At 38.5% G+C, this 19,234-nt stretch overlaps 1 protein-coding gene across 1 annotated transcript in view; it reads left to right on the top strand.

The window, feature by feature from the left end:
* Positions 1 to 19,234, top strand: part of CFAP44 (cilia and flagella associated protein 44) — a 46,565-nt gene that overhangs the window by 11,613 nt on the left and 15,718 nt on the right. Inside the window, exons 7-21 of the mRNA XM_086460545.1 lie at positions 504 to 618; positions 1,128 to 1,292; positions 2,507 to 2,662; positions 3,317 to 3,364; positions 4,553 to 4,652; positions 5,890 to 5,984; positions 8,513 to 8,722; positions 9,669 to 9,779; positions 11,485 to 11,637; positions 13,428 to 13,649; positions 14,117 to 14,259; positions 15,133 to 15,403; positions 17,365 to 17,420; positions 17,830 to 17,992; positions 18,321 to 18,451. Coding sequence (XP_086316671.1) covers positions 504 to 618; positions 1,128 to 1,292; positions 2,507 to 2,662; positions 3,317 to 3,364; positions 4,553 to 4,652; positions 5,890 to 5,984; positions 8,513 to 8,722; positions 9,669 to 9,779; positions 11,485 to 11,637; positions 13,428 to 13,649; positions 14,117 to 14,259; positions 15,133 to 15,403; positions 17,365 to 17,420; positions 17,830 to 17,992; positions 18,321 to 18,451 — 2,139 coding nt within the window. The remainder of the gene's footprint in view (positions 1 to 503; positions 619 to 1,127; positions 1,293 to 2,506; positions 2,663 to 3,316; positions 3,365 to 4,552; positions 4,653 to 5,889; positions 5,985 to 8,512; positions 8,723 to 9,668; positions 9,780 to 11,484; positions 11,638 to 13,427; positions 13,650 to 14,116; positions 14,260 to 15,132; positions 15,404 to 17,364; positions 17,421 to 17,829; positions 17,993 to 18,320; positions 18,452 to 19,234) is intronic.

Genomic DNA, 19,234 nt, shown 5'->3' with positions numbered 1-19,234 from the left:
CTGCTAAAAATGTAATGATCACATAGAAATAGCTGTGAAGATCTAGGATAAAACCTTTGGCTCAGTGAGATTTTTATAGTCAAGCTCAAGTCTGCGGGGGTACTTGGATGAAATTCAGTGGATTTACAAAGCTGAGCATCATACACTGAAGACAGCAAGAGTAAAATAGGTTTCCCTAACTATATGTATTGGTTGTAGCTGGAAAGATGTACCTGTGCATTTTACACTTACTCATTTTAAATAGTAATTTAGTCTTCATTCTGACCATTCCAAATCTTTTTCCTAGCTTTTTCATAGAGGTAGTATAGGGAAATGTTTGTGTAATTACAAAGCTTTATCTCATTTTAAAAAGATAAACCCAAGGTCTCCTGTGAAAAAGAATAATAAATGAACAGCCCTTACCACAGAGGCACACCTGGTAAGGTTATCACACTGTCTGAGAGGGACTAAAGAGTGTGTTTAGAAAATCTTGTCTCAGAGTGTGATGTTTGTTCTATACTCAGGTTCTGGAAGATGGTTCTCGGATTCACTGGTCTCAGGTTACAAGGAGCTTTGGGCAGGTTTGGAAAAACAGCAGTGACTGACATTATAGGTTATGTGGAGCTGCCTGATGGGAAGGTAAGTAAGAAAAAGTTTGATTGATTTTATATTCCCTCTAAGGTTTTGATATAAAGTCTACTGAGTAAGTTGGGGAGTTACTATTTGCTTCAAAGTGATTTGAATTAGACCCTCAATGTACTGCTCTGATAAGCTAATATTGACATTAATTTGCCAAAAACCTGGCTTGCTTTGTAATAATTGAAAAGTACTGTTAGTATTGTAATTCCCAGACAAAAGATCTCTGTTGGCTTAGAGCTGAGGCTCCTCTAGTGGAGCAGTGAAAATGTTAGTGAAAAGAAATACAAAGACTGTTAGCCCTAATCTTTAACCATTTCAGTGCATGTAAATTATGTCACATTGCTAAAAAGTTGAATCTTCTCACCCTTTACACCTTCTCCTGCAAATATTTGTACGCTGCTATCTAATGCTTTAATGTAAGGAAGGCACAAATGTTAACCAGATTCTTGCCGGTATTTCTGCATGGTTAAGTGCAGGTGCTTATGAGCTTATCTTCATTTGCATTGAAGGTTATCTCAGGGACTGAGTGGGGCAACTTGCTGCTTTGGGAAGGGGGCCTCATTAAAGTAGAGCTCTGTCGAGCTGGACGCAAGCCCTGTCACAGTGGCCCTGTCAGCCAGTTAGTTCTGGATGAAGGAGAGCTTGTCACTGTTGGAAAAGATGGCTTCATTCGGGTGAGTTTTTCTTTTGCTCTGCCTCTAGGTGTGCAAATTTGTGGTCAGCAGGTAAATGTTACATGTTTTCTTCACCAGGGCTTATTTATGGAGACAATTTTTGCAGTGCGGTTTCTTTCTGAGAATGACTTTTTAGAACAAACAGAAGAAGTGCACATCTCCACAGTGTGTATGTTTGAATTGGATAGTGTTCATGCAACGTCCTCTGTTTAACAGTAGTAAATAAATCACCTTTTACTCTAGTAAATCAAAATAATTTTCAGTGATTCTCTAGTAGCTTTGTTCTTGCCTGCATTCTAACATAGTTTTTTTTCATGTATGGTTTTGGTTTATCTTTATTATATTCAGGCCTATGAATACATGTGGTGTTATTTTGAAAGATAAACAGTAATACTTGAAATTAATTTTCTGAGTATTTGAAAGCTCAGATTATTAATGTTAAAATGACAGAAATTAACTAGTATCTCAGACATACATATACTCAAATAGAGGAGCAATTAAAAAGCATGCTGAAGTTAACATATAATTCTGTAAATTAAGGTTAAAAAGTTTTCCTTATCCATACCACCTGTTTCTGATCTCACCCATCAATTATCAAGGATTTTGCAATCTTGTTTGCCTGCTCTTTCGTGTCTACTGCTGATGTGTGAAACCCAGATAATCAACAGGAAGCTGACAGTTAGACAGTGAAGATTTCAAAGGCCTTGGATTTTTTGTTGTTGTGTTTTATAAATTGACTTTATCCCATTAGGAAAATCCACTTGGTTATAAGGATGCCAACTGATGCCTTGTCTTTGTCCCGCAGAGCAGAACGTGGATGTGCTACATTTCCTACTCTTTCTTTTGCGCTGCCTCAGTATGAGCAATGCTGAGAGCAGGCATATATCATTTAGTCTCTGTGGTTCTGAGCCTGCCATGTATAGCTCTGCTAGTGCCAGGGCTGAATTTAAGCTACTGTTGTTTCAGAATTGGACCGAGAACTTTTACATATGCTTTTCATTGCACCCAGATATATCGCATAGTAGTTGCTGATTGTCACTGTTCTAGGTTACATTCAAATCAGCAAGGCAGATATGACAGGTTTAACATTCTACCTGTAGAATCTACACTCCTGTGGTTTCTTATAATCTTGAATTTCCATATTAATCATGTATGAAAACATAACCTGGTCTTATAAAAACTTTTTTTTTTTTAATGCTTCCAATGCCATGAAGGTGTGGAACTTCGAGACAATAGATGTTGCTGATTCTGTGGATGACACAGGGCTACTGGAGGTGGAGCCTCTGAATGAACTTCATGTTGGCAGAAGTGTCAGTCTGAGTTTCATGTCAAAAGTTCATGACTGTGGGCAGCCTGTTTGGTACGCTCAGGTAAGATACGCTTGAGCACATATACCTCTGTGGAGAAACACAGAATGAGGGAGGTGGTGTTAAGTAACAACAGGAGTCCATTAGAAATCAGTACATTTGTTTTTGGTAGAATTCAGTTTTCTTATGGAGATACATATATATATATATAATTTACTTATTTTTTATATATATATACACACACATGTAAAAAATAATCTTCTTCTTTCAAACACTGGAACAGGCTTCCTAGACAGGTGGTTGATGCCCCAGCCTGTCAGTGTTTAAGAGGCATTTGGACAATGCCCTTAATAATATGCTTTAACTTTTGGTCAGCCCTGAAGTGGTCCGGCAGTTGGACTAGATGATTGTTGCAGGTCTCTTCCAACTGAACTGAAACATGCTATGCTAGTCTATATTTTTAGTGCATAGTTACATGTGAAACTGGCTTTCAGAGCCAGAACTGCATAAGAATAGGAGAATGTCAAAAGGTATAGACCAAGTTCTGTTATCCTGGACTGATGGATAGGGCTGATAGGACCAGCATCACCACATTCAGCCATTTCAGTTTCACAGTGATAATCATTGAGGAATTTTTAAGGAGTCATCATGGGCAGTTTTATTTCCAAATGGAGTTTGAAAATATTCAAGTTACATGTTTTGTTTTTTCTTCTTCAGGATGCCAATGGAGCAATCTGGAAGCTGGATTTGACTTTTTCAACTATGGTAAGTTTGTTTTCTGTTTCTTTCTTCTGATTTCTTCAATTCCTTTACAATAACTTCCTTTAACTGTACTGGATGCAACTGCAATGAAGTTTGTGTTTTATGAAGCTGCACAGTTGAACACTTTAGTGTTGAAACAGATTTTTTTTTCCTTAAAAATTTATGTTCATAATGTTATTGATTATCATGATTGTGCAGGATTATAAAAAATAATTTGATTTTTGATTCCTGAAATTTTGCCAAATTCAAGTTACCTTAAAGGAGTTTTATTCTCATAAGCTATAATGGAAGTTGCATGGATGCAGGAAATTAATTCAAGGAATATTGATATATCCTATCTAGACAGGTGCTTGAAACAGTCCTTACTGTTGTCTTGAAATGACATAAAGAAATAGGAAAAACAAGGATAAGATGAAATGCACTTCACATGTTTTATCCTACTGGTTACTAGTGTAGATGGATTTTTGATGGAGATATGGAGATGATTTTTGATGGAGATGATTTTTGATGGAGATGATTTTTGATGGAGAAATAGGTGACTTTTGGACTAGATGACCTTTAGGGGTCCCTTCCAGCCCAATGCACTCTATGATTCTATCACAAGCGACAGTTAAAATGGGGGCATTTAATTTTTGATTATGAACATATTAAAGTAAATAGGAACATTCCCTTTGAGTGGAATAAAGTTCTGTGGCAACAGGTAAAATTATGTTCCAAGAATTCTATGCTAAATAAAAGATGAACAAAGCATACTATAAAAACTAATGTAAAAAATGTATATCAAACCCTAGAATTGCTTGGATAATGAAATTATTTCCCAGGCAGCATAAGCCCTAGGCTTGAAAGCATTTTCACAGCAACAGCTCTTTGTTAAAAACACTAATTCCAAGCCTGAAACCACTTAATGAAAGGCCTTCCCTTTTATTTTCACATAGAAAATGACTGAATTTTAAATGAACTTAATGTTCCTACACTGATTTTGCTCATGATCTTCTTATGAACATTTAAATTAAAAAAAAAAAAAAAAAAGAAAAAAGGAAATTGCATATAGGTACTCGTACACGTCAAATTTTGTTCACACAAACAGCACCTGTCTAAATTTTTCAGGTTCGCTGTAGGTGTGGCTGGTAATACTTTGTAAATGCAGCTCCAGAATGTAGCAGAATTTCTGTTCTTCTGTTTGCACTGCAGGCCCGTGATCCAGAGTGCCTGTATACCTTTCACTCTGGAAGGATTGAGGCCATGAGTGTTTCTCCCGTTACGTACCTTATGGCCACCACTGCTCTTGACCGTAAGTACACTATTCCTTTCCTCTCTTACCACTGTAATTATTGTTTTTGAAGAGCAATGATGCTTGGTTTGGAACTATTGTGTTTTGAGCTGAAGTTGTGTACTTGTTCTTGAAGAGTCATTTTACAGACAATTGTTATTCCTGGGATCAGTTCTTTAATAGTTAAGACAAATCAGTCATGTTTTGAAATAATGCATTAAGACTGCTTCATCTTAAAAGCCTGGGATTTTAACGAGAGAAGTATCTAATGGGAAACTTTGTAAATTCTGTTTGTTCTGAAGGAACAGCTGAAAAGATGAGACATTTGGTTTGAATAACAGCACTTGTATTCAAGGTTCTGGATTGATAAGTATTGGGATTTTTGTTTTGTAAGGAATTACATACATCTCTAGCATTATGTAAGTCGTTGTGAATATGAGTATTTGCGGCTTAGAAAATGCAATAGCTATCCTGCTCTCAACAACAGTTAACATGTAATTACAGGCATATTTATTTAACTTCTATAAATATTGCAATTCAGGCCTCTCACAGTTAGCTTTATCATGCTTTGAACGAAGAACCGCTGGCCAGAACATTAACAATGTCTTTTACACTTCTCAGAAAATGTTACAAGGTCTTTAACTCAATTCTTGTCAGCAGTATCTTGTCATTTGCCTGTGTTATACAATGTATGTGATCTTCTAGCCTGAAGACAAACTGCTACCAGTTGAGCAAATGAGACTTCGGATATATGCCAGCTGGAATGGATTTTATGTAGACCAATATGCGTGTCTATGAATCTGTTAACTTCACCTCTGGTGAAATTAGCGTTTCTTTGGACGATCTCCCATTTTCATCCATTTAAATATTTTCCACTGTTGGCAATCCCAAGTAGTAGCATACAATCTTTTCCTATGTTGTCAGTACAGATTTTCCTTACAGTATGCCACAGTTCTGTGATTACTTGAAAATTACACATGGTCAGCATGGGACTTCTTTTTACAACCCTTAGCCTCGACAACTCTTGGGAGTGTCTAAGTTAGAGTGAAGAAAGCTTATGTTTTGCTCATGAGCACCATGCTAGCTTGGTACTCTGTAACCATCAGTCATGTCTTTCCAGGTGGGCGCTTGATATTCAGAGAAAAATTAATAACATTCTATCCAGCTTTTAATTCAAATAAGTAGACGTTTCTCCATAAGTCTTAGAATGTAAGTGATATTGCAAGAAACAAGTTCTTACTGTCTCCTTTCCACACAGGGTCAGTGCGTATCTATGATTTCATCAGCAACAGTCAGCTGAGTGAAATTAAGTTTAAACAAGGAGGAACAGCACTGACGTGGACACCTCGTGTTGTGAGTTTTTATTAGTGTGTTAATAAAAATTCGTAAGGGGCCTATGAGCCTTCTATCATCAAGAAAGTAGCTCATCACACAAAACCTTAAAGAAGCCACTGTTAAGCCATGCTGGAATTTACTCAAGTAGTATGTATATATGTTTGTGAAGTAGTATGTATGTACCTAGTACGTGTGCAGTTTGACTTTACCGTGGATTATCAGGTGTCCTACTTTGTGTCTTCCTGAGATTTTAAAGTCAGATCTCAGTGTGCATTCCCAGGAAGTAGTCTTAGTTTATAGACTAACAGCTTCTATTTAACCCACGCAGAGTAATTGTCAATTAACATGAGTTAATTAACACGTTTTGAAATGACAGCCCAGACAATCCACAAACATTTGGAGATAAATCATAAAAAACTGTTGCCAGAACTGATCATTTGTGGAGTGTAGAGTCTATCACTTTTAGACATATTTGCTAATTTTAATTAAAATAATGTCTAGTTATATTCTTGAGAAAACATAGCAAGCCTGGTGGGTTAATTATAAGCAAATTTATGGAGGAAAGTGCTTACTTGAATTTCCAAGGTGAGGGTAACACTGGGACAGTGCTCTTGTAACTATAATTCTGGCCACACAGACTTTTAGGTTATGACCTATACATTATGTGTTAGGTGATGACCTATACATTCAGGAGGTAAGCTGACTGCTGCAATCAATTGTACAGCATTACAAAACTGACTAAGTTCAGTTGGTACTAAACACAAACTGAAAAATCAAGGGTACTTAGTCTATCTAGCTGCATTTAAAATCCCATTAGATACTTAGCCATAGCTTAAGGTGCTCAAATGAATTTGAAAATCTGTGCTATTAATCTAAGGAAATGTCATCCAACATACTTTTAAGCACCTGTGTACCATAATATCCTCATAGGCAGGCTAGCAACATACAGGTTAGATAAGTGAACAGTGACATGGATTTGAAACTGTCTAACTGGCTGGGCCCCAGGCGGTAGTGATCAGCAGCACAACGTCTACTTAGAGGCAGGTCTCTAGCTGTGTATCCTAGGGGTCATTATGGGTGCCAATGTTCTTCATTAATTACCTGGACACTGGAACAGAGTGTACCCTCTAAAGATGATACAGAACTGGCTGATACACTAGGGGACTGTGCTGCCATTCAGGGGGATCCGGACAGGCTGGAGAATTGGGCTGAGGAGAATCTCATGAAATTCAACCAGGGAAAATGCAAAGTCCTGCATCTAGGTAGGAATAACCCCAGGTACCAGTATAAGCTGGGGGCCCACCAGCTGCAAAGCTGTTCTGCAGTGAAGGATCTTGGGATCCTGGGGGACACCAAGCTGACCACAAGCCAGCAATGCGCCCAAAGAAGCCCAACAGCACCCTGGGCTGCATTAGGAAGGGTGTTACCAGCTGGCTGAGGGAGGTGATCCTTCCTCTTTACTCAGACCCTGGGGAGGCCATACCTGGAGTGCTGGCTCCCTAGTAGAAGAAAGATACAGAATTAATGAAGGGAGTCAAATGCAGAGCCATAAATTTGAGGTCCTTGAGTGGCTCCTCTTGGTCATTTACTGAGCAATGATAATGTACACCTGCTTATTAGAGAGGGGCTTTGTAAGATAAGACATCACAGGCTGATCTCCCCAGATAATGGGAAGACAGTTACCCCCAGCTACCTTCTGAACAATAAATAATCTTTTACATGCCTAAGAGCATACTTTTGCTAATTGCTCACAGAGCATATCCATTCACTCTCATCCCCTCACACAGCAATTCTCGTTCTGGTCTCATTTCTGGTGTGCAGTAATACTGATCTGTGCCATATTTGAAGCTGGCTCAGCTTGTAAATCACTTCAGGACACTACCCTGTATGGCTAATATCAGCTAAACCTGCAAGTCCAGCTAGATCCAGCTAAAACACAGGCCTGTTTCTGCTAACTCTTCTCTCTCACAATTCAAGCCTATATACATTGTTAGCAATTGGCTTACCTACAGGGCCTGTGGTAAAGACTCCATAGCCGCCTCTTTCCATCTCAAGTAGCTGTCCCTGTTGGCAACTGTACTCTACATGGTGTCAGCCAGACCCAAGTCTGTGCCCTCACCTCTTCTAAAATCGTACCCACATTTGATGCTAAATATAATATTCTGAGTAATATAATAATTCCTTTTTTGAGTTCCAGCTCTTCTTAAGAAGAAGCTACTGATACATTTGTATATCAGTGTGAATTACCTCTTCATCAGACATTACAACTGCATCCTCATTAACATTTCCAGTCTCAATGTCAGGTGTCATAAAAAAAAGAAACACACTCCAAACCAAAAAATAACCCTCAGTCCTCCTACTCTCTTTATGGTAGCGTATTAGAGAGAACAAACAACATTTCCCATGTATGAAACATTCTTTGTGCTTTAGCAACACTTCCATGTAAGATGAGTTACAGGTTAACACCAGAGCATGTGCCATACAGATTTGTATTCTAAGCTCTCAGAGGTACATTGTGCTTTTTTTCTTCATTCTTCCACTCAAAGGTAAATCCTAAAGGAGGTCTAATTGCTGTGGGGTTTGAAGATGGTGTTGTCCGCATTATTGAAGTCTACGATCCCAAAGGACTGCCCGTTCTTGCAGGACAGACCAGTACAGAGAATGCAGAGATAAAGCTGAAGCAAGCTTTCAAACCTCATGCTACTGCAGTTACAGCCTTGGCATATGAACGAAATGGAGATGTGCTTGCCACAGGGGTATGTATCGCTTCTTTCGGTTGTTTTTATTAAGTCACAAATGTAGACTTTATTTAAAGATATAAGGTAAAGTTTGTCTACTGACAACACAGTTATACTTCTGTAACTGCTGTTGATCACTTCTTGTAGTTCTCTGCAGCGCTAGGGGAAGAGAAGGATCTGTTTGCACTCACATTTGTTTTCTGAAGGAAAGCAACCGTGCAATTCATATAATTCATTTTGTGAATTACTGGACTGTTTAGTGTGAATAATGTAATCCCCTTAGAAAATGGATTTGGTTCATTTTGGAATTAGTTTAGTAGTATCTTGGAAACAGTAAAAGCAAGTCCGTTCATATACCACCTTGGCAGCACTCCAGCTGCTACCCAGCACTGCTCGGCCTTATGGCAGGATCAACCAGTTGGTTTGTCAGTGTGCCTGCTAGTCTCTGAGATGATTTCCAGTCAATGGGGTCTCTCTTTATAAAAGCTGACATTCAGCCATGATCCGTGCATTTGCAGTTACATGTGCCTTGAGCTGAACCGCCACGCATTTCACTTAATGCAGGGTTTAAGCTGCCATGCATCATGTGCGCCAGTTCTGGATTTTCTTGTTATCTGGGGAAATCAGCCTGTGCTGTCTTATCTGAAAAATCGGTTCTGAGCCTGAGCTTTCAAGGAGCTCCTGGGGCAGTGGGCAGAAAGCATGTGGCTGGGGATGCCAGGTGAGGCCCATCAGGGCAATTTAAGGGCTATGGGTGCACTCAGGGCCCTGGAACAAGGTGGGTGGGATTTTTATTTCCTCCCTGTAATCATCATAGAAATCCAATTCTAAGTCCCAAGGCACTTGTAAGTCCACCTTTGAGCCACAACACATTTGAAGTGTTTTTTATGTCATAAAGTACTTACAGTCTTTTGAATTTTCAGTCAGCTTTGATTCAGTCATCGTCTTTGTGTTTTTTTCTCAGAGTAAAGACAAAACTGTTTTCTTTTTTGCTGTTGAAGATGAATACAAGCCAATTGGATTCATCCGTGTCCCTGGGCCGGTGCAGGCATTACAGTGGTCTCCACCTTCTCACGTGAGTAATGCATGTTTGTTTTCTTTCCTTTCCCTACAGTGTTAAAATGTCATTTTGAAAATAACTTCCAATGAAAATCAGTGAAGATCCATGACCCTAGCCATGTTCTCTATAGACAACACAAGAGATGTTTTGCTACTTTGTTCTTCATGTTGCTTCAGCATGACAGATAGGTTCCGTGTAGCTGTATCTCTGGTTCGGTCACTTTGGACATATTTTCGTATTTTGGAATTTGGATAATAAAGAGCAGAAACATATGCAAACCACAAAATTTTGGTCAGCTTTTTGAGTTCCTGCCTTGAAGAAACAAGCTTGTGCATTGGCTTTGAGAAGGTCTTAGTTGTCTTTGATAAAAAGAGTTATTTGAGCATTATTGCCTGTGTCTTTTGCCCATATTAAACCAGACTTTTGCGAAGCTTTCGGAACATGTTAAGAAAGCTTTTGGGTGCTTCTTGGAATTCACACTCTGTGTTTGAAGTGTGTCAGTGACATATTCAAATAGATTCTTGCTAATATTTTAAAAGTTTTATAAGGTCAAAGCAACATCTGAAATTTTGGTTGGTCCAGTATTCTTATTTAGAAGGGAGATTGTTCCTTTTATTTAGATGCTGACAAAGTGGCCAGCAAGATATGTTGTACTGGCGCGCAGTGGCAAAGTGTAGCTATTACTGTTTGTTCATCGGAACTGATAAAAGCTGTGTTGGCAAAAGAGTTCTTGCTGGTATGAACTCTATGTTAGTGCAGAAGTGACAGATCTTGATCTGACATTTTGCATTTTGAGTCCTTTCCTTGAGGACAAGGTACTCCTACTTACTAAAAAAAGCACCCATCGTGTCTTTGATATGTTAGGCTCCCTCTGAGTAATTTTATCTACCAGTACCAGGTCTCCACTGCTAGATATGAGCACTTAGTAAACATAGTACAAGCATCTGACTGTTGGACTACTTTTTTTGTCTTTAAAAAAAGCACCTTGGTGATTAAATACTATACGTTTAATGAATGCATTTGTAAGGCTGAGATTTTGTAGACATAAGAACCATATAATTTCTAGTTAATGTTACCATAGCAACTCTAATATGCCCCCTCTGCACATTTTTAGTGATGGGTCAGATAAAATAAGCCTCTCTATTCTCCAGATTGCTTAACAAATTGAAACTAAATACAGATTTGCCTTTTAAAATCTCAAAACACTAAATAATTATTACCCTTACCTTGCCTATTCTCCCTAACTTTGCATTTTAAAGGACCTGGCAGGTACCAGCAAAGAACAAACTCAAAGCTAAATATCATTTGGCAAGATTCCGAGCCAAGTCTTGAAGATATAAGGGATTTATTAGTATAGAAATGTATGAACTTTCAAGCAATTATCAAAACAAAACCTCAGCTCCTAAATTTTGGGTCAGATCTAACCTTTAACTGAACTCTTAAAATACACTGTGCTGCTTCCAAGCTATACAGTGTCAGAATGATAGCTGTTTTGTATATGGCAAGGACTTCTTCAATTCGTTAGCTTTGCCTCAGATACATAGTGTAAAAGAAGCTTACTAATTTCTGATGTCCATTTAAATAAGAGCACAGTTAGCGTTAATGCCTCCTGGCTGGAGCTTGGCTTTGTGCCTGTGCATCTTCTCACTGATTTTTTCCTGTTTCTCTCAGTTCCGTATATACATCTGCCCTATACTTGTATTTTTTGTGTTTTGTACAGGTGAAGAGCACGCTGCTCATCCTTTGTGAGAATGGCTTTGCTCTCCAGGTTCCTGCCCCTTTCCCTGAGGAACAGGATACAGTGTCCACCTATCAAATAAAAAACCTGCCGACACAGTACTTCCATTTTTATAGTATTAAATCCCGAATTAAGGTAAAAAACTCTTCTGTGGAGGAATTTCACATTCTTCATGTGCCAGAGGACAAAACTACCCAAAAAGGTTTCTAGTCCCTATATTACAGCATAGGATTTTTGCTAAGTTTCTTGAAAGGGAAGGCCAGGTAGAGTCCATTTGTGGCTGAGTTTCGCCATTTGAAATGACAACCTGTTGTTTGTTTATTCAAATAGAACATACATCACACTGAAAGAATGATGTGCACTTTGATTAGAATTAAAAGATAGCATTAGTGAAAGGGAAAGGTAGTATAGGACGTTAGTTCTTAAAATACTTTCATTTTGGTAATTTTCAGAAAAAGTTTGTTTCTTGTGGTTGATATAGGCACTGTAGGAAATCCCTTTGAACTGCCATAAAACACCCATGTGGTCTCTCTGAGGCAAGCATGAAACATCTCTTTTTTTTTTTTTTTCCCAGCAGTTATATATTTCCGTTTTTTTAAAAATGTTGTAACAACTTGCAAGGTGTGTAGCATTTTAGAAGACATGCAGAGCCAGAGTAAAAGAGTTATGCCAGCTCTCAGCTATAGACAATTTTGTGAAATTAAAAGGCAAGCTGATGTTGGGCTCGGGAGCAGAGCTTCAGTGAGCAGGCGCTCAGTCCCATCCATGTTCAATCCACCACGATCCAACAACCTCTCTGATTCTATTCTTAACCAGTGATTTCTCTGCTTTCTCTATTAACTGCTCCTGTCTTCTGAGTGGTGCATTACTGAATGTCAGGGAAAGCCTCATTTCTTGTTAAAACTAGGAGGAAGTCAGCATTCACGAGAAAGATTTCTCGGTGGTTTTCTCACAGGAAGAACCACAAGAATGATCACAAAGCTAGCATACGTATGTAAGGAGAGACTGAAAAAATGTGCGTGGAGTTCTGTTGGTGGGTTGTTTTTTCTTTAGTCAGAAGAATATTGTTGGGAGACACTATAAATCTTTAAAAATAAAAAGGGTTTCTACAAAGAGAAAGAGTATTCATTGCTCTATTTTTCCTCTAGGATGTTTTAGGTAAGATGTAAGGAAAGATTTCAACAGTAAACAGTGAAGCACTGAAATAGTTTGCATAGGCTGTAGCGTCCCCATAGCAGACTTTTAAAGGGTCAGACAGACGTTGTCCAATAATATTTAAGGTTTAGGTGATTCTGCTTTCAGGCAAAAGAATGCTTTTTTGAGATCTTTCCAGACCTTTCTCTATGATTTGCTATCTAATGTCTTCTTAGGAAGATTCTGTTTTAGAGAATGTTAGATATTTGTATATGCTAAAGTAGGCTTGAATGGAAAGGGGCGTTTAATGGTTTTATAAATCTGCAGACGTCGTCCCTTTATTGTTCAGAAGAGGTAAAGTCCATTACAGTTTCTCTCTTTTACTCTACATCACTGATGCACTAGAACTCAGGAATTTGAGTTCAGCTTTCCAGTGCTTTTCTGTTTCCTGGGCAGGCAGAGGATGAGGTTTAGGAATTTTGCAGAAGTAGAATGCTGATAGTGGTTAATATTGGGAATAATCTCTCTGAGGAAATGCTAAAGTCTGCTTCTCATGCAGAATGGTTTCTGTTTCAGAGGACCATAAGTTCAAATACTCTGGAGGCATTCCACTGGAGACTCCCATGAAGTCTGGTAGATCTCTGCTTAGCTGACAGAAAAGAGATTTCTCTAGATGTTCTGTGTATATAATGCCAGGGCCACCTTGGAATTCATTTGTGAGACTCCTTCAGTCAGTAACGCAGGGAGGGCCTTGGTTTCATGTCTTTGTGTTTCTCTGCTTGTTTTAATAGCTGGAAGAGGAGATTGCACTGAGAGAGAAGAAAAAGCAGGAGAAGGAGAAAGCAAAGCTTGACTGGATAAAGCAGCAACAGGAGATGGGAAAGGAGATAGAAGAAGAAGAACCTGAAGAGGAACTTGAAGAAGAGCCATTGCCACCTCTTTACATACCAGAAGAGCCCAGTCCCATCCTCTGTGGGTTTTATTCAGCACCAGGAAAATTTTGGCTTTCCCTGGTAAATCAATTTTTATTTCACGTTGATGGGATTGCAAGATGTGGCAACCTTCCCTTCACATCTTGGTGCCTTAGAAAACTGATTATTTGAAACTTGACATCTCTAGGACATGGAATTCCCTTCATACTTGATAGTTCCAGTGGTCTTTGTGAAGTAAACCAGTAGTGTCACTCCAATTCAGATTGTTCAGTAAATTTCCAATTGGTAATGCCTGAACATGCACAAAGGCCAAGCTGTTCCCTCACAAGCAGAAGGTAGAATCTTAACATATGGGTAGGATGGCTTGTGGTGCCAGTGATCATGATAGATTTTTCTCTGTGGGTAAATAGGATCTCTAGATGTTTGGAAGTAACATTTTCTAACCTATCATAGCTCCTTAAGAAAGGAAGAATTATTCTGAAAATTGCATTTACCTGGGCTTCAGGGTTCTTTTGTCACCATTTCTTTATGGTCCTTCTCTTCTTCAGGGTGGGTATGACTCAGGGTTCCTCTATCATTGTGAATTCTCACATGATCACCAAGAAGACCCTGAAAACAGGAAAGATGAACCTTTTGAAGTGATTCCTGTTGAGAACACTGACAACAACCCCATCCACCAAATCTCCTTCTGGTAAAACATTGTAGTGTAATAGATAGCTTTGTGATCAAACTTGATGAAACTGCATGTGGAAGGGAGGAGGATGCTGCTTTGTCCCTTTTTAATTGTGACTCAACTCTAGTATGCAGGAACTCTCTCTGGATTTCCTGGTACTGAGTTTCACTTAAAATTCCTCATGGACACAGTTGGGCACTGTGTCTGACAGAATAATTTAAAAAGCCCTGCAAAGATGAAAACGTCTGATTTCTAGTTAAGTACTGATTAGGACTTAAGCATCCTAGATTGTAGAACTCCAAGAGACCCATTAGAAATCTCTGCAAATTGTGATCACTAGAAGAGCAGTTCTTTTTTGTAGTTAGCAAAGAGAGGACACAGCCCTTAAGGAGAACGTGGAGGGATCAGTCCACCCCTCTCGTGCAAAGAATACAGGCTTCTTGGGGCATTCTGTGAACAGTACGAATTAAAAGGGTAAACTATTTTTCAGACTCCCAATATTAGGTTCCCTATAAGGCTAAGCATGTTCTATGTCTAAGGAGGCAGGTTTAATTCAGGCTTTAATCTACAGCTGGCTGCTTTCATCACCATCTGTATTAGATGGGGAGCAGGGAGAAAAACTAGCTCTGAACTTGGTGTTTGCTACCCTGCCCAACTCAGGGCTGAGACCAGTTCCACGATACCCAGCAAGTGGTGGAATATTCCTGAGCAGCCAGTTAGCTGGGAGAAGATTTGTAGTAGTACCACATGTACTTTAAATGGTGTATTTGGACCCATCTTACAAACTTGGGAAAACTACATTTATTAAGCTAGATTAGCTCTGTTCTTGAGCTGTGGACTTACTTGTTACAAGTTGCCTGCAATTACTGTATCTCGTTGCTTGTTTGACAGTACCAGCAGACTCCTGATGTTCTGTGGGATGCAGGATGGTGCTCTGCGTGTTTATCCTCTCCAAGATAAAGACCTCTCAGTGAATACCCTGAAGGAATACTGGTGCTTCAATGTACACGACAATGATTATGGCCAGATCCAGGGGATCTGTTCTAGTTATGATGATAGGTTTCTGATTACCTGTGGTGGAGATGGAAACATTTTTACTTTCAACATCTTGTCTCCAGAGGATGCTCACAAAGAGCTAAAAGCCAAAATCCCTTCTCCTAGGGTAAGTCGCTGCCCTCTTTCACTGAATTAGGCCTATTTACTATGAAACTACTGCAGATAGGCAAAATGCAGTTCAGTTATTTGGCATTATAGATTTTTCATAGCAAAAACTGAGGTTTCCCAAACAATTTGGAATAGCTCTTGCAAAACATTCCCTAATAAACAGGCACTGGGACTGCATTGTTCCTTCTCAATGTTTTGTGTTTTTTCTCCAAATAAACATAGTGTGTGTCGTTCAAATGTAATATTCTACTAGCTTTTTCCCCACTCAAAGGTGTAACCATGCACATTCCTAGAATGAAAGAACCACAAGGTTTTTGTCATACTTAATACCTGTGTTGGACTTACCACTTCCAGTAAAGTGTGATTCTGCTCTGGATGGGAATTCTAGAAAGGATGTTGGAGAATATCAAATGTGTAGTTTCTCAGTGCATCTATAACCATTCATACACAATTCACAAGTTGGATTTTTTAAATGTGCAAAATAGCACATTTGCTAGATCCTCTTGCTCTTTCACTCTTGGACGGCATTAGCAGTAATGGTTTTACAGGTATCCTGTAATCACTGTACAGCTCATCACCTTCAGCATGTTTGAACAGGTGACACTGAAACTCAGTAGCAGTTCTGATTATACACAAGGAGAGAGGTGTCAACTCCCCCACTGAAACTGTTTAGACTTTCTTTATTTTTTTTTTTTTTAAATCTCTCGAGCACCTGAATTAAACAAATATAACTTGAAAGGAGGAGCGAGATCTGTTGAGTAAGGAAGTGCTATCATGTGCAATGAATTTTTCAGCAGATATACATTCAGTACAGTTTAAAAATCTTGAAAGTGTCAACATAAAAAAATTCAACTTTTAAGTATTTTTAATATTAGTTGGTAACTACATTTTGAAAGAAACTTGACGAGGGAGACAGAGAGGTAATTGTGATTTTGGTCGTTTAGTTAAGTTGTTCATGACCAGTTAGAATTCTTTACCATTATCACAAGAATATATAGCACTGAGAATAGACTCAAATTTCTTTTCTTAAACTAAGTGAATGATTGGAACCTGAGATATCAGAGCCTTGCTAGCTCCAGTATTACAAGTGATTAATATACAATTATAAAGCATATACACAGCTTTATCATTTTGGGTATGTAAGTTGCTCTATATAAAGATCTTTATGGTCATTTCCTATTGTTCAGGCTAGCAACATTGCTTAATGACCATCCTAATAGAGTTTTTCCCTTATCAAAGTATATCTTCATTAAGTACCTATTATAGTTCTAAGTCATGTGGAAGATTTTTAAAATTCCATCTTCATTAAACTTAATGAGATGCTTAAAGAATCAAATACAAATCCTCTGAAACTAATTGAGTTAAATTACAGATGAATTTAGTACAACTGTATTCACTGTAGAGTGATAGGCCCCCCTCTTTTTTTAGAGCATGATTGCCTAGGGAAATGAGGCTTGTGCGACTGCAGTGTCCATCCATCTGTCATTCTTCACAGCTAATAATTGTGAACCCATTATGCAGTCAGCAGAAGCAAACCAGATTAATTACACATGTAACTTGGAATTAGCCCAGGATACGTTGTCTCTTGTCAATGTGGCAGTGAGGGCAGACATGAATTGGGTTTGAGGGGTGGAGAACCAGAGATGTTATGGGACAGAGTGAAGTTAGGACAAGCAATGATGTAATGGTTAATGTTGATAGGGAGGACACAGGATTTGTGTTCTCTATTCCTAAGGACTATGCTTCATTAGTTCTTTCACATATAAACCAACTTAATTGCTTTTTCTTCTTGAAACATTAAAACCTGATATTTAAGGCCCGTATAGCAGTATTGATCATGAAGGTTTCTTCTGGTTTCATGAGAGGCAATGGGAGCTCTGTCTTAATGTTTGTAACAGCTTTATTGTCTGCTGAAACTATTATTGCTTATTTAAAGGCAATACAACTTTTTTATTCCAGAGTGGTCTTGAGAAGGAGAAGGCTACTGAAGACATTGAGGATCCCAGTGCCTACAAGTAAGAGATGCTTGGGTAATGATGAAATAAATTTTCGAGTATTGGTAGCTCTTTCTTCAGACCATGTATTCCTTTTTGCCTGCTAAGAGGAAGGAGGGTCATTTCCTTGTTACACACAAAGTATTTTTAGCTTTTACCTCCATTTCATCTACTTTTCTGTAGTAGTAATTCAAATATGCTACTCTGAAACTACTTAACTTCAGACTACAGAGAACATACAAGGTCAAGGTCAAAGCCCTGTGATGTTAGGACTGTACAAATATATGGGAAGATGATTCCTTTCTAAGTTACCTTAAGAGCCATTGAGTTCCCTGGGAGTCTAAGGCTGTCAAGGAAATCTAAAAGGTTACGTAAACTGTAATCTTTCTTCCATTGAGATAACACCATTTACTTTTTTATGGATTTTCAGCATTGAGGAAGTCAAGCAGAAAAAGGAATATGAACAGTTAATGAAGGAAGCTGAAGAAAAAAAAAACAAGAAAAGAGAGGAGTTAATTGCACTGAGGCATGAGTTTCTTTGTCTTCTTCACAAGAATCAGGAGTTGCCCAAGCACATGCAGCTACACAGAGAGGTACATCTGGATTTTATAAGGGACATTTACCTGAAGAGGCACCTTATTTTAAAATGTTGCTACCTGACTTGTGGCCAAAGATGTCCAACCCTTTGGATTAAGGTGGTTCTATGAATATATAATTTGCTGGGACTCCTGAATCACAGCTGATAATTTGTGCCATTTAAGAAGCATCCAGGAAAACTGTGGATCTCTGTGGAGATCTGAATAGCTGCTGGAATAAAGGATCGTGCTGATGTGCAGGGAACTCTGGCACCTGGGCAAAAATATTTATTACCAGACCTAGTAGCCAAGATAATGTGATGTTGGGTTTTCTGTCTTTCTGCAGCAGTATGAGATGGATCATAGGATCTTTGAGGAGCTGGATAGGCAGACAGCACAGAGAATCCAGTTAGTGAAAAAGGAGCTGGCTTGGGAGCATGAGAAACACTTGATTGGACTGCAGAAACTACGAAATCGGTAAGTACCATTTTTCTTCTCCTTGTGACCTTGCATGGGGATGATCTTGTATGAAGCTGTACTTGCCACAAGGAAAAAGAATTTATTTTTTTTCTTCATATAATCAATATTTCTTCTGTTCTGATTCTGTTCTTATTTTACTTGGAACATACACAAGAGTGTATATTGATATTTGGGTGTACTTACTTCTTTTGAATCTTTGGTAAAAATTCAGATATTCAAATCAAGGAAGTAGCTTCATTCCGATTTGCTCCTATATGAAAAAAACTTGTGGGTTTTTTGAGACCAAGTCTGCCTGGGTTTTTGCCAGTAAGTTCAGTAAGAACCAAGAACTGTTATTGAAACTTTGAAGAACAACCAGTGAAATGAACCCATTTTTTTTCAGGCAAATTGAGTGTCTGTCAGAGATTTTAGTGTCATTGCTCACACAATGTTTCCCTATACAGTTTAAAGTTACAAAATTAACTTTCTCAAGAACAGAGGTTTAAGCATAAGGTGCATTTTTGGGTTGGTTTTCTTAAATCTAAGTGTATAGCAAAAGATGATTTCCTAAAACTAAATAGAAAATGGAAATAATACACAATAACAAAAACACCTTAGGCACACAGAGTGTGACTGGGAAAAAGCCTTGAACATGGTTTTAATCAGTCCTTGATAGAAGATGAAAGATATTTTCATAAAGAATCTGGTGTAAGTTTCACTATTGGGAGAGGCCTTAATATGTTTATTCTTGGGCATCTCCATTCCTAGATTGAATAGAAGTCAATAGATAGTGTCAGATGT

This window comes from Leptosomus discolor, chromosome 1, assembly GCF_034619465.1.
Source record: "Leptosomus discolor isolate bLepDis1 chromosome 1, bLepDis1.hap2, whole genome shotgun sequence".
Lineage (NCBI taxonomy): Eukaryota > Metazoa > Chordata > Aves > Leptosomiformes > Leptosomidae > Leptosomus > Leptosomus discolor.
Note: the sequence above shows the minus strand (reverse complement) of the source record. Positions and strands in the feature narration are given on the sequence as shown.